This window comes from Micromys minutus (assembly GCF_963924665.1).
Source record: "Micromys minutus genome assembly, chromosome: 18".
Taxonomy (NCBI): Eukaryota; Metazoa; Chordata; class Mammalia; order Rodentia; family Muridae; genus Micromys; species Micromys minutus.
In genome coordinates, this window is record NC_137953.1 from 44,302,867 (window position 1) to 44,323,304 (window position 20,438).

At 38.1% G+C, this 20,438-nt stretch overlaps 1 protein-coding gene across 1 annotated transcript in view; it reads right to left on the bottom strand.

The window, feature by feature from the left end:
• AGBL3 (AGBL carboxypeptidase 3) overlaps positions 1-20,438 on the bottom strand; it is a gene marked incomplete at its 3' end in the record, with an annotated part of 95,681 nt that overhangs the window by 66,086 nt on the left and 9,157 nt on the right. Inside the window, exons 5-7 of the mRNA XM_080931799.1 lie at positions 10,183-10,290; positions 1,596-1,734; positions 5-781 (exon numbers count right to left, since the gene is read on the bottom strand). Coding sequence (XP_080787925.1) covers positions 5-781; positions 1,596-1,734; positions 10,183-10,290 — 1,024 coding nt within the window. The remainder of the gene's footprint in view (positions 1-4; positions 782-1,595; positions 1,735-10,182; positions 10,291-20,438) is intronic.

Sequence of the window (20,438 nt, forward strand, 5' to 3'; positions counted from 1 at the left end):
TTACCTATTGATCATGTTTCTTGTATACCAAACAGAAGGGAAAGACTCCTTCAGGAGAGATGTGTAATTACGGTTTAGATCCCGTCCAGCTAAGGAACATCGATAATTTCCCACAATCACGCCATCTGGATTCAGCATGGGTATCACCTTGAAGATGAAAGTGTCCCGAAGCAAGCGTGCATCACTTGAGTCTCCTAAAATATAATCTAGGAAGCCTTTCATGATCCAAGAGCTGTTGGTCTCTCCTGGATGAACCCTTGCAGTCAAAATCACAGCCTTGCGCTTTGAGTCACTAGTCTTCAAGGGAGTAGTTATCGTCAAGACATACACCATATTCCTAGCAAGTGTGTGACACAAGACACGTATTTTACAAAACTTTGATCTTACTGGGTCATTGTTGATGCCAGAAAGGTATTCTTGAAGGTTGGAGTAAGTGTATGGATAGCAGTGAGCAAAGTAGCAAGTATCCTTGCTGTGTGGAAACTGAAATGTCCATGTAAGAGAAAAAAAATGGTGCCCATCTTGCCCAAGGTTATTTTTATAATACTTAATTTGGTCTCCTATTCTCTGCCAGCCAATGTTATGGATTTTGGCCTCTTTTTCAGAATAGAACAGTGGCCTCATACCCCGATTGTAAAGACTGGCAGGCTTGGTAAAGTTGACAATAGTGAATCTGTAGACTATTTCTGCTTGGGTGTTAGTGACCTGGAAATAGTACCACTGAGTGTGCTTATTTGTGAAGAGGTCTGGACGTACAGTCAACTCGTATTCATAATCTGCACTAATACACAAAAAAGGAAGGGAAGAAAGCACATAAGAATATAAGAATGACATTTTAGTTTAAGATATATTAGAAAAATAATCTTATTTTTTATTAACTTTATTCAAAAGTTATAGAAGCTTTCTTGGGAGGAAACAATGTATACTTAGAATATGACAGCAAACAACCACATAATGTAAGTTTTGAAAGTTTTATTTCATGAGAAATTGATCATAATTTAAATATGTAGCCTTAGGATTCACTCATAAACACAGACATTTAATGATACTTTGTAGGTTTCAACACAACTATTTCCTATAGAATAAATGGCTAAAGAGTTATTGGAATTGAGGGAAAAAAATCAATGTCTGATTTTTTTAACCTCCAAGCACATTCTAATAATTCTAGTTCTGGGTATAAAATAATTATTTTTCAAGAGAAGACTGGACATACATGTGAAGTAATACAGTTACACAGATTGCAAAATTTGAACTCCCAGTTAAAAGATTTTGACAACTATCTGTACTCCAAACTTAGTCACTGAAGACACTTAATGAAGGCAAAGCACTTTTCACTGCAATATTTATTTACATACTAATATTTTTTGGCTGTGACTTTTCCTTACCAAGTAATTTTTTATAAATGCTCATATACATAGAATTATAAGTACTGGCCTAGGAATGGCTTAAATAAATGTAAATCATTAACACTCATAATTAGCATTTATACTTTGAGAACTACAGCTAAGTAATAAATACTAAAAGCTTTAATGTACCTAATTTGGAAAACAGTAGCTAATGACCTACTTCCTCTAATAAAAATAATTAAAACCTACACTTTGACTACCTTCTGTAGATTACCACTCTCAAACCTGGCTTCAAACACCAACGTGTTGTCACAGTTATCCACAGGTTGTTTCAAAGGTGTTCGGTTACCCCCAACTCGAGAATACAAAAAACAGGGCTCTTTGTAAGCTGTGGAGAGAAGAACAAATCAGCAGCAGTAAGACTTCCAGGTAATCTTACAGACAACGTTTCTAAATATCCATGGATCAAAGAAGTGCATCACAGGCACTCTACATAGTATTCTGAGTAGCATGACAAAACACATATTACATCAATATCTGTGGGTTGGAGTGGAGGCTGTAACTTGAGAAAGAAGAAAAGAAAGCTTACAGTTCTAAATGCTGATGGATTTTAAACGCTAGGCAGATTTAAAACCTCTGGTGTTCATATACAGTATCTGGGAAGAGACAACTGCTTACTACCCGGGAACAGGCAGGAGTTACAGGATGGAGCCAGATGTTCTGTTACTGACACTGGCATCCTGCAAAGGCCTCCTGTCAGAAAACTTGGGACATGGTGTATGACTACGGTTTAATCAGACCCACAGAGTTCATCCTGTCTTCCCAAAACTCTAAGAGGCCATGAGTCAAAAGTAACATGGACTTATTAGCTAGAGAATATAGGGTTCAAAGAGAATTTCCCAGCAGTGTAAAAGCTAACAGTGATGCAGAACTGAGACACTTCTGCAATATTCTAAATGGTGATGTAGAAGATCTGAGTCCTGTAGTGCTGCAAAGGTAAGAAGACCAAAAATAAGTATAATACTAACTTTATCCCCAAACTGATTGAATCATCACCATCACCCTCATACACTTAAAGAATTATGATTTTTTTCAATTTTCACACATACAAATTGTTTGCTTTTCTTTACCACCTATGTGAAATCTCCAGTTTTCAGCCAGAGGATTTCAACATGTGCATGTTTTCATGTACATACACAGAGAAAACACTACAGACACGGGTTAAGAGGGAAAGCCACATAACCAGTCCAGTATGAAGAAGGTGGTGGCTCTCTGAGGTAAAGAATTCAGAAGTAAATGTGCTAAGGACCAAGTATAAAAGAATGCGCAAGATCAAATGGAAATGTAAGAGAGCATCTGATAGAATATGACAGTGAAAAACAGTAATGGAAGTTGGAAATGCCTCTGATGACTCATCAGGAGACTTTGTAGAGCAAAGGAAACACTCAATAAATGACAGTGGTACCTGCCCCACAGAAGCACTCTCCCTACTGAGCCCATGGGCTCCATCTGCACCCAGAGCTAGAGCACAGTTTGCCCATCGAGAGCTGAACACCCAGGACCAATCTTCCCCTGGAGCCCACAGCCTACAGACGCACAGGATAGACAAGCTCCATTCAGAGACAACAAGGACAACTAACATCAAAGATAAGAAGATGGCAAGAGGCAAGTGCAAGAATCTAAGCATCAGAAACCAAGACAGCCTGAAACAACAGAACCCAGCTCTCCCTCCACAGCAAGCAGTGTAATCTCAACACACCAGAAAAACAAGATTTGGATTTAAAATCATATTACATGATGATGATAGAGGGCCTCAAGAAGCACATGAATAAGTCCCTGGAAATACAGGAGAACACAGACAAAAAAGCACAGGCCCTTAGAGAAATATAGGAAAACAAAAGCAAACAAATGAGGGCATTGAACAGAACCATCTAGGATCTAAAAACAAAAAATGGAAACAATAAAGAAAATACAAAGAGAGACAACACTGGAGATAGAAAACCTAGGAAAGAGGTCAGGAGTCATAGGCACAAGTATCACCAACAGAATACAAGAGATGGAAGAGAGAATCTCGAGGGCAGAAGATAACATAGAAAACATTGACACAATAGTCAGAGAAAATATAAAAATTAAAAAGCTCCTAAACCAAAACATCCAGGAAATCCAGGACCAAACCTAAGGATAATAGATATGGAAGAGAGCAAAGAATACCAAGTAAAAGGCACAGTAAATATCTTCAACAAAATTATAGAGGAAAACTTCCCTAACCTAAAGAAAGAGATGACCATGAAAATACAAGAAGCCTACAGAACCCCAAATAGATTGGACCAGAATAGAAATTTCTCCCAACACATAATAATCAAAACACCAAATGTTCAAAAAAAAGAAAGCATACTAAAAGCAGTAAGGGGAAAAGGACAAGTAACATATAAAGGCAAACCAATCAGAATTATACTAGACTTCACAACAGGGACTATGAAAGCTAGAAGATCCTAGACAGATGTCATACAGATCCTAGGAGAACACAGATGCCAGCCCAGGTTACTATATCTAGCAAAATTCCCAGTTACTATAGATGGAGAAACCAAGATATTCCAGGACAAGACCAAATTTACACAATATCTGTCTACAAACCCGGCCCTATAAAGGATAACAGATGGAAAACTCCAACACAAGGAGGGAAACTACACTCTAGAAAAAGCAAGAAAATAATTCTCTTGCAACAAACCCAAAAGAAGAAAGACACACAAACATAATTCTACCACTAACAACAAAAATAACAAGAAAACAACCTATTCCTTAATATCTCTTAACATCAATGCACTCAATTTCCCAATAAAAATACATAGACTATCAGACTGGATACATAAGCAGGGCCCAGCATTTTGCTGCATGCAGGAAACTCATCTCATCAACAAAGAAATGCACTACCTCAGAGTAAAAGGTTGGGAAAAAACCTTCCAAGCAAATAGTCCCAAGAAGCAAGCTGAGTAGCCATTCTAATATCAAATAAAATAGATTTTTATCCAAAGTCAGCAAAAAATACAAGAAAGGACACTTTTTTCTCATCAAAGTAAAAATCTATTAAGATGAATTCTCAATCTTGAACATCCATGCTCCAACTACAAAGGGCACCCACATTCATAAAAGAAACCGTACTAAAGCTTAAAGCATATATTACACCACACACAATAATAGTGGGAGACTTCAACACCCCACTCTCATCAATGGACAGATAATGGAAGCAGAAACTGAACAGAGACACAGTGAAACTAACAGAAGTTATGAACCAAATGGATTTAACAGACATCTATAGAATATTTTATCCTAAAGCAATATACCTTCTTCTCAGAAACTAACAGAACGTTCTACAAAACTGACTATATAGTCAGTCACAAAAGAGGCCTCAACAGATATAACATTGAAAAAAAATCCCATGCATCCTATCAGATCACCATGTCTTCAACAACAACAAAAACAACAAAAGGCCCACATACACATGGAAAATGAACAGTGCTCTACCCAACGATAGTTTGGTCAAGAAAGAAATAAAAAAATCACAGACTTTTTAGAATTTAATGAAAATTAAGGTACAGCATACACAAACTTATGGGACACAATAAAGCAGTGCTAAGAGGAAAACTCATAGCTCTGAGTGCTTCCAAAAAGAAACCGGAGAGAGCATACAGTAGCAGCTTGACAGCACAGTAGAAAGCTCTAGAACAAAAAGAAGCAGAAACACCCAACTGTACATGGCAGGAAATAATCAAACTCAGAGCAGAAATCAACCTAATAGAAATAAAAAGAACTACACAAAGAACCAAAAAAAAAAAAAAAAAAAAAAAAAAAAAACCAAGAGCTGGTCCTTTGGAGAAAATCAACAAGATTGAGAAATCCTTAGCCAAACTAACTAGAGGGCACAGAGAGAGTATTCAAACTAACAAAATCAGAAATGAAAGGAGACACATCACAACAGAAGCTGAGGAAATTCAAGAAATCATCAGATCCTACTACAAAAGCCTATACTCAACAAAACTGGAGAATCTAGAGGAAATGGATGAATTTCTAGACAGATGCCAAACCCCAAAGTTAAATCAGGATCAGATAAACCAGAACACCTAAAGCAATAGAAGCAATCATCAAAAGCTTCCCAATCAAAAAAAGCCCAGGAGCAGATGGGTTTAGTGGAGAACTCTATCAGACTTTTATAGAAGACCTAATACCAATACTCTCCACACTATTCTATAAGTTAGAAACAGAGGAAACACCACCCAACTCATTCTTCAAAGCCACAATTACACTCATCCCTAAACCACACAAAGACACTACAAAAAAGAGAACTTCAGACCAATTTTCCTCATGAACATCCATGCAAAAATACTCAATAAAATGTTTGCAAACTGAATCATAGAACACATCAAAACAATCATCCACCATGATTAAGTAGGCTTTATCCCAGGGATGCAGAGATGGTTCAATATACAGAAATCCATCAACATAAACATAAATCCACCACATAAACAAACTCAAAGAAAAAAAACCACATGATCCTCTCACTAGATGCTCAGAAATAATTTTCCAAAATTCAATACCCTTTCATGATTAAAGTCTTGAAAAGATCAGGCCCATACCCTTTCTATCTCCTTGTATAAAGCTCAAGTCCTAGTGGATCAAAGAGCTCCACATAAAACTAGGTACACTGAAACTAGTAGATGAGAAAGTGGGGAAGAGCTTAGAATACATAGGCACAGGGGAAATTTTCTTGAACAGAACACCAATGGCTTATGCTTTAAAATCAAGAATCAACAAATGGGACCTCATGAAATTGCAAAGCTTCTGTAAAGCTAAGGACACTGTCAAGAAGACAAAATGGTAGCCAACAGATTGGTAAAGGATCTTATCAATCCTCCATCTGATAGAGAGCTAGTATTCAATATATAGAAAGAACTCAAGAAGCTAGACTCTAGAGAATCAAATAATTCTATTAAAAATGGGGTACACAGCTAAACAAAGAATTCTCAGCTTAAGATTATTAAATGGCTGAGAAGCACCTAAAGAAATGCTCAACATTCCTAGTGATCAGGGAAATGCAAATCAAGACAACCCCGAGATCCCACCTCACACCACTCAGAATGGGTAAGATCAAAAACTCAGGTGACAGCAGATGCTGGTGAGGAGGTGGAGGAGGAATACTCCTCCACTGTTGGTGGGGTTGTAAGCTGGTACAAACACTCTGGAAATCAGCCTGGCAGTTCCTCCAAAAATTGGACATAGAACTACGTGAAAACCCAGCTATTTCACTTATGGGCATGTACCCTAAGATGTTCCAACATAAAACAAGGACACATGCTCCACCATGTTCAAGACTCTGAAGAAGGAAATTGAAGAAGATCTCAGAAGATGGAAAGATCTCCCATGCTCATGAATTGGAAGGATAACATTGTGAAAATTGCCATCTTGCCAAAAGCAATCTAAGATTTAATGCAATTCGCATCAACATTCCAACTCAATTCTTCATAGAGTTGGAAAGAGCAATTTGCAAATTCATCTGGAATAACAAAAAACCTTGAACAGGGGAATCTATTCTCAAGAATAAAAACACTTCTGGGGGAATCACCATCCCTGATATCAAGGTATATTACAAAGCAATTGTGATAAAAACTGCATGGTACTGGTACAGAGATAGGCAAGTAGATCAATGGAATGGAATTGAGGACCCAGAAATGAATTCACACACCTATGGTCACAAAGGAGCTAAAAACATTCAATGGAAAAAGGACAGCCTCTTCAACAAATGGTGTTGGTTCAACTAGCAGTTTTCATGTAGAAGAATGCTTACTGGTAGGAATCTGATATGGATGCCTCCTCAGAGGCTCTGCCAGAACCATACTGATACAGAGGAGGATGCTTGCAGCTAACCATTGGACTAAACATGGGGACCCCACTGGAGGAGCCAGAGAAAGGAGTGAAAGAACTGAAAGGGTCTGCAACCCCATGGAAAAAACAAAATTATTAACTAACCAAATCCACTACAGCTCCCAAGGACTAAAACACCAACCAATGCAATGAGTTCGTTTGGAGAGACCCATGGCTCCAGGTGCACATGCAGCAGAGAATAGCATTCTCTGGCATCAATGTGAGGACTTTGGTCCATCAAAGGCTTGTTTTTCCAGTGTAGGGGAATGCTGAGGTAGGAGAGGGAGGTTGGGAGAGGGAGCACCTTCATGGAGGCAATGGGAGGGGGAGGGGGATAGGATTGGTGGAAAGGGGATAACACCTGAAATGTAAATACAGAGAACATCCAAAAAAAAAAAAAAAAAAAAAAAAAAAATGACCGTGGTGAGCAGAAGCATCCAAAACTCAAGGAGGAGTTTCTAGTCATAGAAGTACCACAAAGCAAGCAAAATAAGCATGCAGAATATAAGAACCGCTACAGCACCAAATAACCTAACATCTTCATTATTGGGATCTTAGGGGAGGGCTAAGCAGAAAATATTGTGAAGAAACAATAGTTGAGATTTTGATACTAATCACTGACACCAAAACAAAGTTTTAAAAGCTTCAAAATACAGAATACACATGGAGAAAGGAGTTAAACAAGTAGCTATTAATAAAGCTACACCATAAAATCAATATATCAACAGCACAGAACAAATCATCTATAAATAGATTGACATGAATACTGTGAACTGACACTTCATAAAGGTGGTTAGATATTTCCAGGGATGATAGGACAACCTTTTCAACAGTTTATGGTGACATTTTTTTTTTTTTTAAAAAAAACCACAGGCACGTAGGAAAGTCAGCCTTAACTTTTATATTCCAAGCCATCAAAAAATGATTCAAGGTAGGTCATGAACATAAAAAAATCAAGTTGCTAAGTAGTTCAACAAAGGTAGTATGAAAGCATCAAGTAGCATGGTGAATCTGAAGAACACAGTCTGAGGCAGAGAAGTCTGAGATGTGCTTGCTATGTGAGTCTATCTCCAGAAAGCATCAGAGCACTGACAAAATCAGAACCACACTTGCTCTGCGATCATGTGGAAATTCACCAGGAAGCAGAGAAATAGAAACTTTGTGGTGTTCTAGATTTTCACACCAGTGTTTAGTGGAAGAATGCATAATCTTTAAAAATAATTAATTTTAAAATTTGTAATTGTAGTCTATATTACTGTTTATTCAATTGGCCTTGATTTTATACCCTTCCCCCACTAATCCTATCATACAACGTCGTAGTTTTCCATGGCCTGTCCTAGATTGCAACTTTCTATGAACCTTTATTTTTTACATACTGAAACTTTTTTCTATTCTATTTTTATCATTAGTAAAAAAGAGAGGGGGGAATATAAGTATTTTCAAATCTTTTATATGCTGGGTGAAACTCAAGTATGGTAGAAACGTTTCATCTTCAACTCTCATTTCTATTGTTTTTTTTTTTTTCAAATAATTTAAAGGCAGGTCTTCACAGCTGTCAAAGTTGATGGTAAAAGATTAAGTGGTTTTAACAGCACTATGCAGAGTTTCTCTCACAGGCCCACCATCTACTGTGTTCCCACTCCATCTGTGTCTCTCTCCATTTCTGAGGAGCCTGATCTTTGTGGGCTCCCGGGGAAGTCCTTGAGCCTCTGGGTGGACAATAGAAAGCTCTGGTAGAACTGGGCAGGTATAAGGAGAGTGGCGTCTGATTACCTTCTCCCACTGGTATCACAGGTGGCTATGTGGTTCTCTACTGAAAGCCACAGTAGTTTGGAAGTTGCCTTCTCATTCGTTAAGGTTCTAGGGTCTAGAAACCATCTCAGTTTCTTTCCTAGGGAAATAGGTCATTGTTCTGATGACAGCCTCCTATTGCTTCAGTATTTACCTCCATCAAACCTATTTCTGTTGTAAATTCATTAAGTCTCCTTAAGCTCTCTTTAGTTACTTCATATAAACTGTTCGGATATTTGCTAACATAAACCACTTGATGGTTTGTTTTTTTTTAAGATCTTATTTCTATTCTGTGTAAAGGCTCTAAGACAGGTTAGTCATGTAAATATTTGAAAAAACTTAAAAATTAAGAGGTACTTGATCACTTCAGTATTTGGATATGTGTGAATATGTGATTTCTGGGATGGTCACTATATAGAAACAGTCAGTGTAAATTTTCTTTGGCCTTCTCAATATGCGTGCCCTGGAAGCTATTTTAATATGTAAAAACAATAAGACACCAAGCTCATAAGGGTCCCATAACTCCTGATGTTACTGCTCTAGGAACAGGTTAAGACCGTGACTCAGACTTCTGTTGGGTTTTAGCATGCAGTGTCATAAAGGCAGGTAAGATTTTTTTCACTTGTAGAGTTCTCAGTGTGTCAGTGCTGATCATATAGTTAAAGACTCTTTCCTGGAACATAATCTTGGATCTTATTGGCAATGTGAACTATATTATTTTCTTTCAAAGATGGCAACATAAAAAATTCAACAAACAAGGATGAAATTAACAGAAAATCATCTGAGTGAACTGAAGATAGAGTTTTACAAAGTTTTACAAAGGTGAACTGAAGATAGAGTAGAATGATTTTGCAGATAACATTGCTAGATTTATATTTGAAAACATACAAAACATTAGTTCATTTTACATGCAACTCTCCATTTTAATGAACAGCACATTTTAAGGATGTCTTCAATAACTTAAGCAGCACTAAACGTTTGAATTAATATGCAGCCATATATTCTTAAGGTAATAGGAATGTCCTAGTTATCTGGAGGTTCCTTCTATAGATAACAAAACAAGCCTAACTAAGACATCAAACCAGGCACGAATCATGTTTTACAGCAATGTTTTAGAATATATGCCTACCATCTTCAGCTAGATAAACCACAGTATCTTCCTTGGAGTTTGGGTAAACAGGTTCTATTTCCAGGCCTGTTGGGACATATACTGGCTCAGGAACAAAAGGAGTCCACTCTGAAAAAAATAAGGGGACATTATTTAAATATGACTTTAAATAAAATATTAACATATGCTTTCAAATTACTAATTTCAAAATACCTAGACTAACATTTAATACTTTATGTAGGTCCATATTTTTAGCAAGGGTTCATGACAAGTAATAACATCACACAACACAGCTCATGACTGGATGTGTACACTGCTCTAGACCACTGTCTAATTCAGTACCAGTTATTTAACGCCCATAAGCTCTACAGTACAGTTTCTATTTCTCTCTAGTCCTTCACGCTGTTTTCATCCCACCTCTGAGTATATCGATCATTTCACCTTTTACTTTCTGCTTCCTTTGTCTTTTGCTTGCTAATCACTTAAACTTATAAACATATTTATGGCTCTTCTCTCTCCGGAAAGAATGAATATTCTTAGAGAAATTTTTGTGGGGATTAAACTGACTCTATAGATTACTTTGGGGATAACTGATGAATTTAAGAGAACGAGCCTTCCAAACTATAGATACACAGTCTCCCTCCATATTAATGACTCTTCTAAAAGGATCTCTTCTTGTGTGCGGTTTCAGTGGGTTCATCCATCGTGGCAGGGAAGGCACAGCAGAAGCTCACTTCACATCACTGGTGCTCAGCACTCTCCCTCCTCTATTCTATACCCTTCATTTCCTTAATTCTTAAAAAAATCTGTATTGTTAATGCTTTATGGTCACATATAAGACGTCTATGTCTTTTGTCAGATTTATTCCTAGGTATGTTATCTTCTAACTTATTTTGAAACAATTGGATATATGTGGAAAATGTGGCAGAATTGTTTCCCTAAAATACTTAGCACAGTACTAAATTCTTTCCAAATACTTGTGAACTTCTAATAAAGAAGAAATCCTCCTCTACAGCCATTAATACAACCATCAAGATGATTAATTTTAGCTTGTTACTACTGTGTAATCCTTAGATCCTAACAGAGATTTTACTAGTTGTAGCAGAAGCAAAAGGAGCCTCTTTAGAATTTCACATTGCATTTAACTATGTGTTTTTATTTGTAATTTAAAAATTTGAAATACAATCTCACTCTGTGCTTCAGGCTGACCTTGAGCTTAAGTATCTTCCTATCCCACCTCGTGACACTGCAATTATAGGTATGTGCCACCACAATGGACCTCATAAAGTGTATTTATCATCTTTCAGTCTGGAATAGTTTTTCAGTGATTACATAAGTCTGACACTTCTGAAAAGTATAGTCATGCTTCCAATTTCAGCTAAGAGATGTGTAGAACAACGACAAAATATCACCCTCACTCTTACAATAAAAAATAAACTGGTTGAATTCCAATTTGTTTTATTGAATCTACTACAGTAGTGAAATTGCAGGCTACCCAGGTTTTCCAAAATCTGGGAAAACACAGGCAGTCATCTAAAAGATAAAAACAGACCTGGAGCATCTGCCTATCTAAATGCTGTTGACTCCACAGACTGTTAAAAGGGTGTAGCCACAGGCTTTTAACATAAATCATGCATATGTAAAACCCCTTCTTGGAGAGGGGGATATAGGATACAGAAGGTAACTGCTTCCTAACATCCCCCATTAACTTCTAACAAAACTCCATCAAGGTATAGCATCCATTTTTTTCCATATAGAACAAGATATGTAATGTAAAACAGATCACCCATTACATTTGGGGAAAGGAAACAGAATGCATAACCTTTAAGGGCAGTCATATAATATTGTTATACATTGGTTATTTATTTGTGTGTATATGTTGGCACACACATCCTATAGGGTGAGTAAGAAGGTCAGAGAATAGTTTGTAGGAATCAGTTCTTACCTTCCACAGTGTGGATTCCAGAGACTGAACTCAAGTTCTTAGATGTAGCAGCAAGTATTTTTATACACTGAGCCATCGTGCCTGCTCCATGTCTCTATATATTTTCAAATTTTCATTCCATACAAATACAATCACACAATATTTGTTCTCTTTTGTCTGACTTCTCAGCATGTTTGCAAGGTTCATTCATCCTGTAGCATGTATTTTATTATGTAGGTATACCATGTTTATTTATACATTTATCTCTTGATTAACATCTTGATTAACATCTGTTCAAGTTTTGGCTACTATGAATAGCACTACTATTGACACTTATTTTTGTTCGGATACATTCCGTTTCTTCTGGGCATGTAGGGGTGAAAACGCTGACTCAAATGCTGACTGATTTTCCAAGGATATGCCAAACTGTCCAAAATGTCTGACCAGCTTTACCTTCTCTCCAGAGTCAGGCTCCCAGTTTCTTCCCATCCGTATCAACACTTGCTGTGACCTCACTTTTGGTCCTAGTCATCCTAGTTCCTGTAAAGTGGTATCTCAGTTAGCATCAGTTTGCATTTCCTTGATGGCTAAGATGTTGAACGTCTTTTCAGGTTTGTTGGCAGTCTGTGTAAGTTCCATGAAGAAATGTCTTATTGGATCATTGTGTGGATTTTTGAAGTGAGGCTGTGATGACAGCAGTATACCTTTAGGAGTCATTTTATTGCTATGTTCCTATAGTCGTTCATTAGGTTTTCACTTAGGCCCATGAGCTGTCTAGTCTCAGGTTCTTGGCTGCTTTAGTAGTTTCAGGCATAGGTTCAATTTCACAGAGTAGGCCTTCAATCCAGTTAGAAAGTGAATGATCACTCCCACAAACCTTTGAGCCATGATTTTACCACTGTGGCTTGCAGGCAGGTTTCCTTTATAGGTTGCAGGTTTGTAGCTGAGTGATATTGATAACTATCTTTCTCTCCAAAAGCATGAAGAGTGCCTTCAAAGACTAGGATTGCTTGTAAGTAGGGATGAATGTCCTAGTAAGGCATCAGTTCAGCTTCTCTGTTTAATGACATAAGTGTTGCCTTCAGCAACAGGTTGTGGAGAGTAACCAATAACCTTGGCGATAGTTTCTTTTATTTGGGGGGTGCCATGGGACCCCCTTGGTCAATAACTTAACAAGATACAATTAATTCCTGGCACTGGACATTTTACTTGGTGGCATAAGATGTCTAGTGGGGGAATTGTCTCCCCTATTATTTGGTGACTCAATTCAGATTCCTTTCATATACATATATTTAAAAATATCATGGATGAGGTAACCCAGACCTAAAATATTATGTTTTCTTATATGTGGATGTTAGCTTTCAAGATTGTTATATGTGTATCACAATCTAAATAGCCACAAAAATCAGGTAGCTAGTAAGGGACTGAAGGGAGAAGTGGATTTCCCAAGGTAGGGAAGTATAGAATTTGGAGGAATAAAGGGGAAACCTTTTAGAAAGCATCTTCACTATGCTTAATAGTTCCCTTAAAAGTATAATGCACTCAGCTTGGAGAAAATCTAATTTACTGATTTTTGGTCTTGTTTTGGTGTTATTTCTAGAATCCATTTCCCCTTTGTGTTTCTTTATATATCTTTATAATTTTTGCTCTTATACTTAGATTTTGATACAGTTTTATTATTTGGTGTTAGGTGGTAAGGATCAAGTTTTATTATTCTGCATGTAGTTTATTAGTTGTCTCAGCACATTTGTTAAAATACTAATCTCTTACTGAATACTTTTGTGCCCACTAACATGTAGGTTTATTCTGTTTTTACCTGTTTATTTTCTTTTGAGGATAGGGTTTTTCTCTTTGGCTCTGGCTGTCCTGAAATGTGCTCTGTAGACCAGACTGGCCTCAAACTCAGGGATATGCCTCAAACTCAGGATCTGCATCTTGAGTGCTGGTATTAAGGGCATGTACCACCGTACACACTCAGCAACTCTGTACTTTTAATTTTATCCACTTGTCTGTCACATGTGCTAATGATAAAAACAGTTTCAAACTGTCAAAATAAACTGTTAGTTTACAATAAAATTTGGAAGGCCTCAGTTTGGTTTTTCAAGTTTTATTCTACTTTTTGCTATTCAATGTTTGTTGAGTTTCCACATAAATTTTAGGACCAATATGTCAAATTTTACAAAGCAATAGTTGGTATTCTAATGAGAACTGAATTTTGTTCTTGTTTGATATCTGCTGCTGTGATACAACAGCAGCTCTCAGTAGAGGGAAGGTGTATTTATTTTACAGTTCCAGAGTTCCAGGTTATCATCTGTCACCGAGGAGAAGACGAAGCTGGAACTTAGGCAGCTAGTCATATCATTTCCACACCAGGAGCACATGCATGAACACATGGGTGCTGCTTACTTTCTAGGTGGCTTATGCTCAGCTAGCATCCCTCACTTACATAGCCCAGAACCACCTGCCCAGAGAATGGTGCTGTCCATAGTAGGATGTGCCTTCCCACACCAACCAATAATCAGACAATCTCCTACAGTTTGTTGACCTACCTAGGCAATTCCTCACGTGAGGCTCCCTTTTATTTTTTGATGCTAGTTTAAGTGGAATTATTTTAAGTTCCTTTTTTATAGTGTTCTACCTGAAGACCCAGATATATCACTCTTGGGCATATACCAAAAAGATGCCCCACTATGCCACAGTGATAGCCAGAAACTGGAAACAACCCAGATGTTCCACAACAGAAGAACTGATATAGAAAATGTGGTTCCTTTACACAATGTAATACTACTCAGCTATTAAGAATGAGAACATCATAAGTTTTGCAGGCAAATGGGCTGAACTAGAAAATATCATCCTGAGTGAGGTAACTCAGACCCAAAAGGACATGCGTAGTATGTACTCACTAATAAGTGGGTATTGGCCAGAAAAGTATATAATTCCCAGGATGCAATACATAGAACTCAAGAAGGCTAAAAAGCTGATGGGCCCAAGTGAGATGCCTCAATCCCACTTGGGGGCGGGGGGGGAGAAGAAAGCAATCAAAGGAGGGAGAGACCTGGGTGAGAAAGGTGATAAGGAGGGGAAGAGGGGAAAACGATCAAGTATGGGGTGGGCAGAACTGAGGGCCAGCAGAAAGAATCAAAACAGGCAATCTTGGAAGTTAGGAGGTGGGAGAGAGCTTCTAGAATGTATTAGAGATGTGTGAGATGAGAGACTCACAGGACTCAAAGACAGGAACCTTAGAAAAAATGCCCTACAGTGGGAAGAGGGGACTTATAGAGACCACCTCCAGTAGGAAGACAGGGCATCAAGTGGAGAGATGGGCTGCCATTCCAGTAAAAATCTATGACCCAAAATTGTTCCTGTCTGAAAGAACTGCAGGAACAAAAATGGAGAAGAGCCTGAGGAAAAAGTCCAGTGACTGGCCCAAATTGAGATCCAGCACAGGGGGAGGCCCAAGGCCTGACACTATTACTGATGCTATGGTGTGCTTACAAACAGGGACCTATCATGACTGCCCAACAAGCAGCTTTAAGAGTCAGCTGCAGATACTTATACTTACACCCAACCAATGGACAGAAGCTGGTGACCCCTGTGGTTGAGTTACAGAAAAGGTGGAAGAAGTCGAGGAGAGGTGACTCTATAGAAAGGCCAGCAGTCTCAACTAACCTGGACCCTGGGATCTCTCAGACACTCAGCCACCAACCAGGCAGCATACACCAGCTGATATGAGTCCTCCAACACATACACAGCAGAGGACTGCCAGGTCTTGACTCAGTGAGAGAAGATGTACCTAACTCTCAAGAAACTTGAGGCCCCAGGAAGTGGGTGGATCTGGTGGGGTAGGGGTGGGAGCATCCTCTTGAAGACAGGAAGAGAAGGGGGTGTGTGGATCAGTTAGAGAGTAGACTGGGATGGGAATAATGTCTGGATTGTAAAAAAAGATTATATAATAAATTTTTAAAAATTGGTAACCACAACAAAGTACAAAGAATTACATTCCTCATGCCTGCTCATGCCTGTGTCTGTCTATATTTGTATCAGCATCTGTGCTTTTTTTTTTTTATCATTTTCTGTTGGATATTCTCTGTATTTACATTTCAAATGTTATCCTCTCTCATCACCCTCTCCCATCCCTTGCTTCCATGAAGATGGCCCCACTCCCAACCACCCACTCCCACCTCAGTGACTTGGTATTCCCCTACACTGGGAAAATGAGCCTTCGCTGAACCAACGGTATCTTCTCCCATTGATGCCAGACAATGGCATCCTCTGCTACATATGCTCATGGGTCTCTCCATGTGTATTAATTGGTTGTTGTTTTAGTCCCTGGGAGCTGGGGGCAGGGGTGGTGGGTTGATATTGTTGTTCTTCCCATGGGATTACAAACTCTTTACCCTCCTTCAGTCCTCTCTCTAGATCCTCCATTAGGTTCCCAGTGCTCATCCAATCGATGGCTAGCTGCAAACATCCTCATCTATATCAGTATGGTTCTGGCAGAGCCTCTGAGGAGGTATTCATATCAGGCTCTTGCCAGTAAGCACGTCTTGGCATCAGCAGTAGTGCATGGGCTTAGTGGCTGCATATGGGATGGATTCCTATATGAGGCAGTATTTGGATGATCTTTTATCCAATCCCTGCTCCTCTATTTGTCCCATTATTTCCTCCCATGAGTGTTTTGCTCTCCCTTCTAAGAAGGATTGAGGCATTCACATTCTGGCCTCCCTTCTCTTTAAGCTTCATAATTTTGGTGAATTGTTTCTTGGTTATTCAGAGCTTTTTGGGCTAGTATCTACTTATAAGTGAGTACATACCATGACTGTTGTTTTGTGAATTGCTTACCTCACTCAGGATGATAACTTCTAGTTCCATCTATTTGCCTAGGAATTTCATAAAGTCATTGTTTCCGATAGCTGAGTAGTAAGCTATTGTGTAAATGTACTACAATTTTTGTATCCATTGTTTTGTTCAAGGACATCTGGGTTCTTTCCAGCTTCTGGCTATTATATATAAGGCTGCTATGAACATGGTGGACGTGTTCTTGTTAGATGTTGGAGCTTCTTTTGGGTATACGCCCAGGAATGGAATAGCTGGGTCTTTAGGTAGTACTATGCCCAATTTTCTGAGGAACTGCCAGATTGATTTCCAGAGTGGTTGTACCAGCTCGCACACCCACTAACAATGGAGGAGTGTTCCTCATTCTCCACATCCTCACCAGCATCTTCTGTCACTTAAATTTTTGATGTCAGCCATTCTGACTGGTGTGAGGTGAAATCTCAGGGTTGTTTTGATTTGCATTTCCCTGATGATTAAGATACAAAACATTTCTTTAGGTGCTTCTCAGCCATTCAGTGTTCCTCAGTTGAAAATTCTTTGTTTAGCTCTGGACCCCATTTTTTAAATAGGATTATTTGGTTCTCTGGAGTCTAACTTCTTGAGTTCTTTGTATATATTGGATATCAGCCCTCTATCAGATATAGGATTGGTAAAAACCTTTTCCCAAGCTGTTGGTTGCTGTTTTGCTCTATTGACAGTGTCCTTTGTCTTACAGAAGCTTTGCAATTTTATGAGGTCCCATTTGTCAATTCTTGATATTAGAGAATAATCCATTGGTATTCTGTTCAGGAAATTTTCCCCTGTGCCTATGTGTTCTAAGCTCTTCCCCACTTTCTGTTCTATTAGTTTCAGTGTACCTGGTTTTATGTGGAAGTCTTTGATCCACTTGGACTTGAGCTTTGTACAAGGAGGTAAGAAGGGACTAATTTGCATTCTCCTGCATGCTGTTAGTTGAACCAGCACCATTTATTCAAGACACTGTCCTTTTTCCCTTGGATGTTTTTAGCTGCTTTGTCAACGATCAAGTGACAATAAGTGTGTGGGTTCATTTTTAGGTCTTTGATTCTATTCCAATGATCTACCTGCCTGTCTCTGTATAAATACCATGCAGTTTTTTTAAAAAATCATGATTGATGTAATACAGCTTGATATCAGGAATGGTAAATCCCCCAGAAATTCTTTTATTGTTGAGAATAGTTTTCGCTATCCTGGGTTTTCTGTTATTCCAAATAAATTTGCAAATTGTTCTAACTCTTTGAAGAATTGAGTTGGAATTTTGATGGGTGTTGTACTGAATCTGTAGATTCCTTTTCACAAGTTAGCCATTTTTCTGTATTAATCCTTCCAATCTATGAGTATGGGAGATCTTTCCATCTTCTGAGATCATCTTCATAGATCTCAGGTTTTTATCATACAGATCTTTCAATTGCTTAGTTAAGGTCACACCAAGCACTTTATATTATTTGTGACTATTGTTAAGGATGTCGTTTCCCTTCTTAGCCTGTTCATCATTTCAGTTTTTTTTTTTTTTTTTTTCATTTTTGTTTGAGTTAATTTTATATTCAGTTGAAGTGTTTGTTTATCAGGTTTAGGAGTTCTCTGGTGGAATTTTTGGGGTCACTTAAGTACACTATCATATCATCTGCAAATAATATTTTTACTTCTTCCTTTCCAATTTGTATCTCTTTGACTTCTTTTGCTGTCTAATTGCTCTGGCTAGGAATTCCAGTACTATATTGAATAGATTGGGGGAGAGTGGGCAGTGTTATCTAGTCCCTGATTTTAGTGGGAATGCTTCAAGTTTCCCACCATTTACTTTGATGTTGGCTACTGGCTTGCTGTATATTGCTTTTAGTATGTTTAGGTATGGGCCTTGGATTCCTGATCTTTCCAAGACTTTCTATCTCTATCTTCACCTCCAGCATCTTGTAGCTCTATACATATTTTTAATTTTCCAAGTACCTTTAAGAAAAAGTCATTTTCTCCCCTTCAGTCTGTTTTTGTTGCCTTTGCTAAAAACAAACAAACAGGAAAACAAAACAAAACCTCTCAGTTGGTTGTAAATAGATGAATTTCTGGATCACCTCAGTGATTCCTGAGTCTATGTGTCTGACTCTGACACTACTATCCAGTCTATTTTGTAGTGATCAAACTCAGGGCCTTGCACAGGCAAGTGAGCTATGTCCCCAGTTCTACCATGTTGTTTTACTTACTGTAACCTCATAGTTTATTTTGAAATCAAGTTGTGTGATATTTTAAGCTTTGTTCTAAAACCAATTAATAAGGTACAAATTAAATTATGGTTCACTTTCTTAATGAAATCTAACATAACAATCATAAAAATGGTGTCTATGAGCTAATATAGAAAGACGTTCACAACTGGGCTAGAGAAAAAGTTCTATTTTATCTACCTGGCACACTGGATGTTTAGCTTTGACTCGGTTCAGAAAAGGATAGTAAGATTAGCAGATGAACTGTTTAAGGTTTTAGACTGCTCCTGAAATCCCCCAAACTTTATAAATGGATGTCCTTTATTTGGCAGTACAGTTAACCAAGCTGTTTTAATGACATGATAACAGAGGCACAAAGCCTTAGTTGTGTTTTGCCTTCGTTTCTGAGGCAGAGAGATGCACTGCATAAATGTTAATGTTTTAAATAAAAGCCACTGTTTGTGTGTGTGTGTGTGTGTGTGTGTGTGCTCGTGCACGCGCTTGTGCATACACGAATGTGTGATTCTGGGAGCACTCGATCCTGATGTCTTCTGGACTTCAGTATTTGCCAGAAGTTCTTTGTTTTGTTGAGTCCTTCCTCTATCTTTAAATAAAAGTGATCTGCAAGCAGAGCCCTGTTTAGTCTTGTAAAAACTGTAAAATATTTAAACTCATTTTAAAAATCAGTTTCAGAGAAATATGCAAAACCATGGAAAACAGATGTTCTGAAATAGCAGGAAGTAGGGAAAATTGTCAAAGACACCTGGGAACAAATTTCAATTCTTCCTGCATAAAGAATAAGTGGATGTTGCAGTTTAATAACCTGCACAGCTTTCAAATATTGTAGGATACAGACTGAACAACATGGCACAGCCCCAAATAAAGCTCTCAACATGCACAATTTGTTACTAGTAGCTTTGAAGTTTCCCTCATGATTCTGGGGATCTTGGGAAACCAATGCTGAGAAAGGCTACATCTACACTTGTACCATGAACATTCACACCTTCATTCAGGATGGAAACTGGGCTTATAAAGTTCAAATTCTACTTAACATGTAAGAAACCTCATACACAGCACCGGAGAATTCAGCTATTCTTAAAAACAGGAGTTTGCTAAAAAAAAATACATTAGAATTAGTAGAAGCCAGAAATATAACTGTTCTAATCTGAAAGCATGAAACTGGAAGTGTTACCGAGTAACCAGAATGCAGAGACTTTCTCCATCTTGATGCACTGATGTTAATCACTAAGGGCCAGATGAAGGTTGAGAATAAGTGCTAGAAACACAAGAACAGGATGCACCAAGGA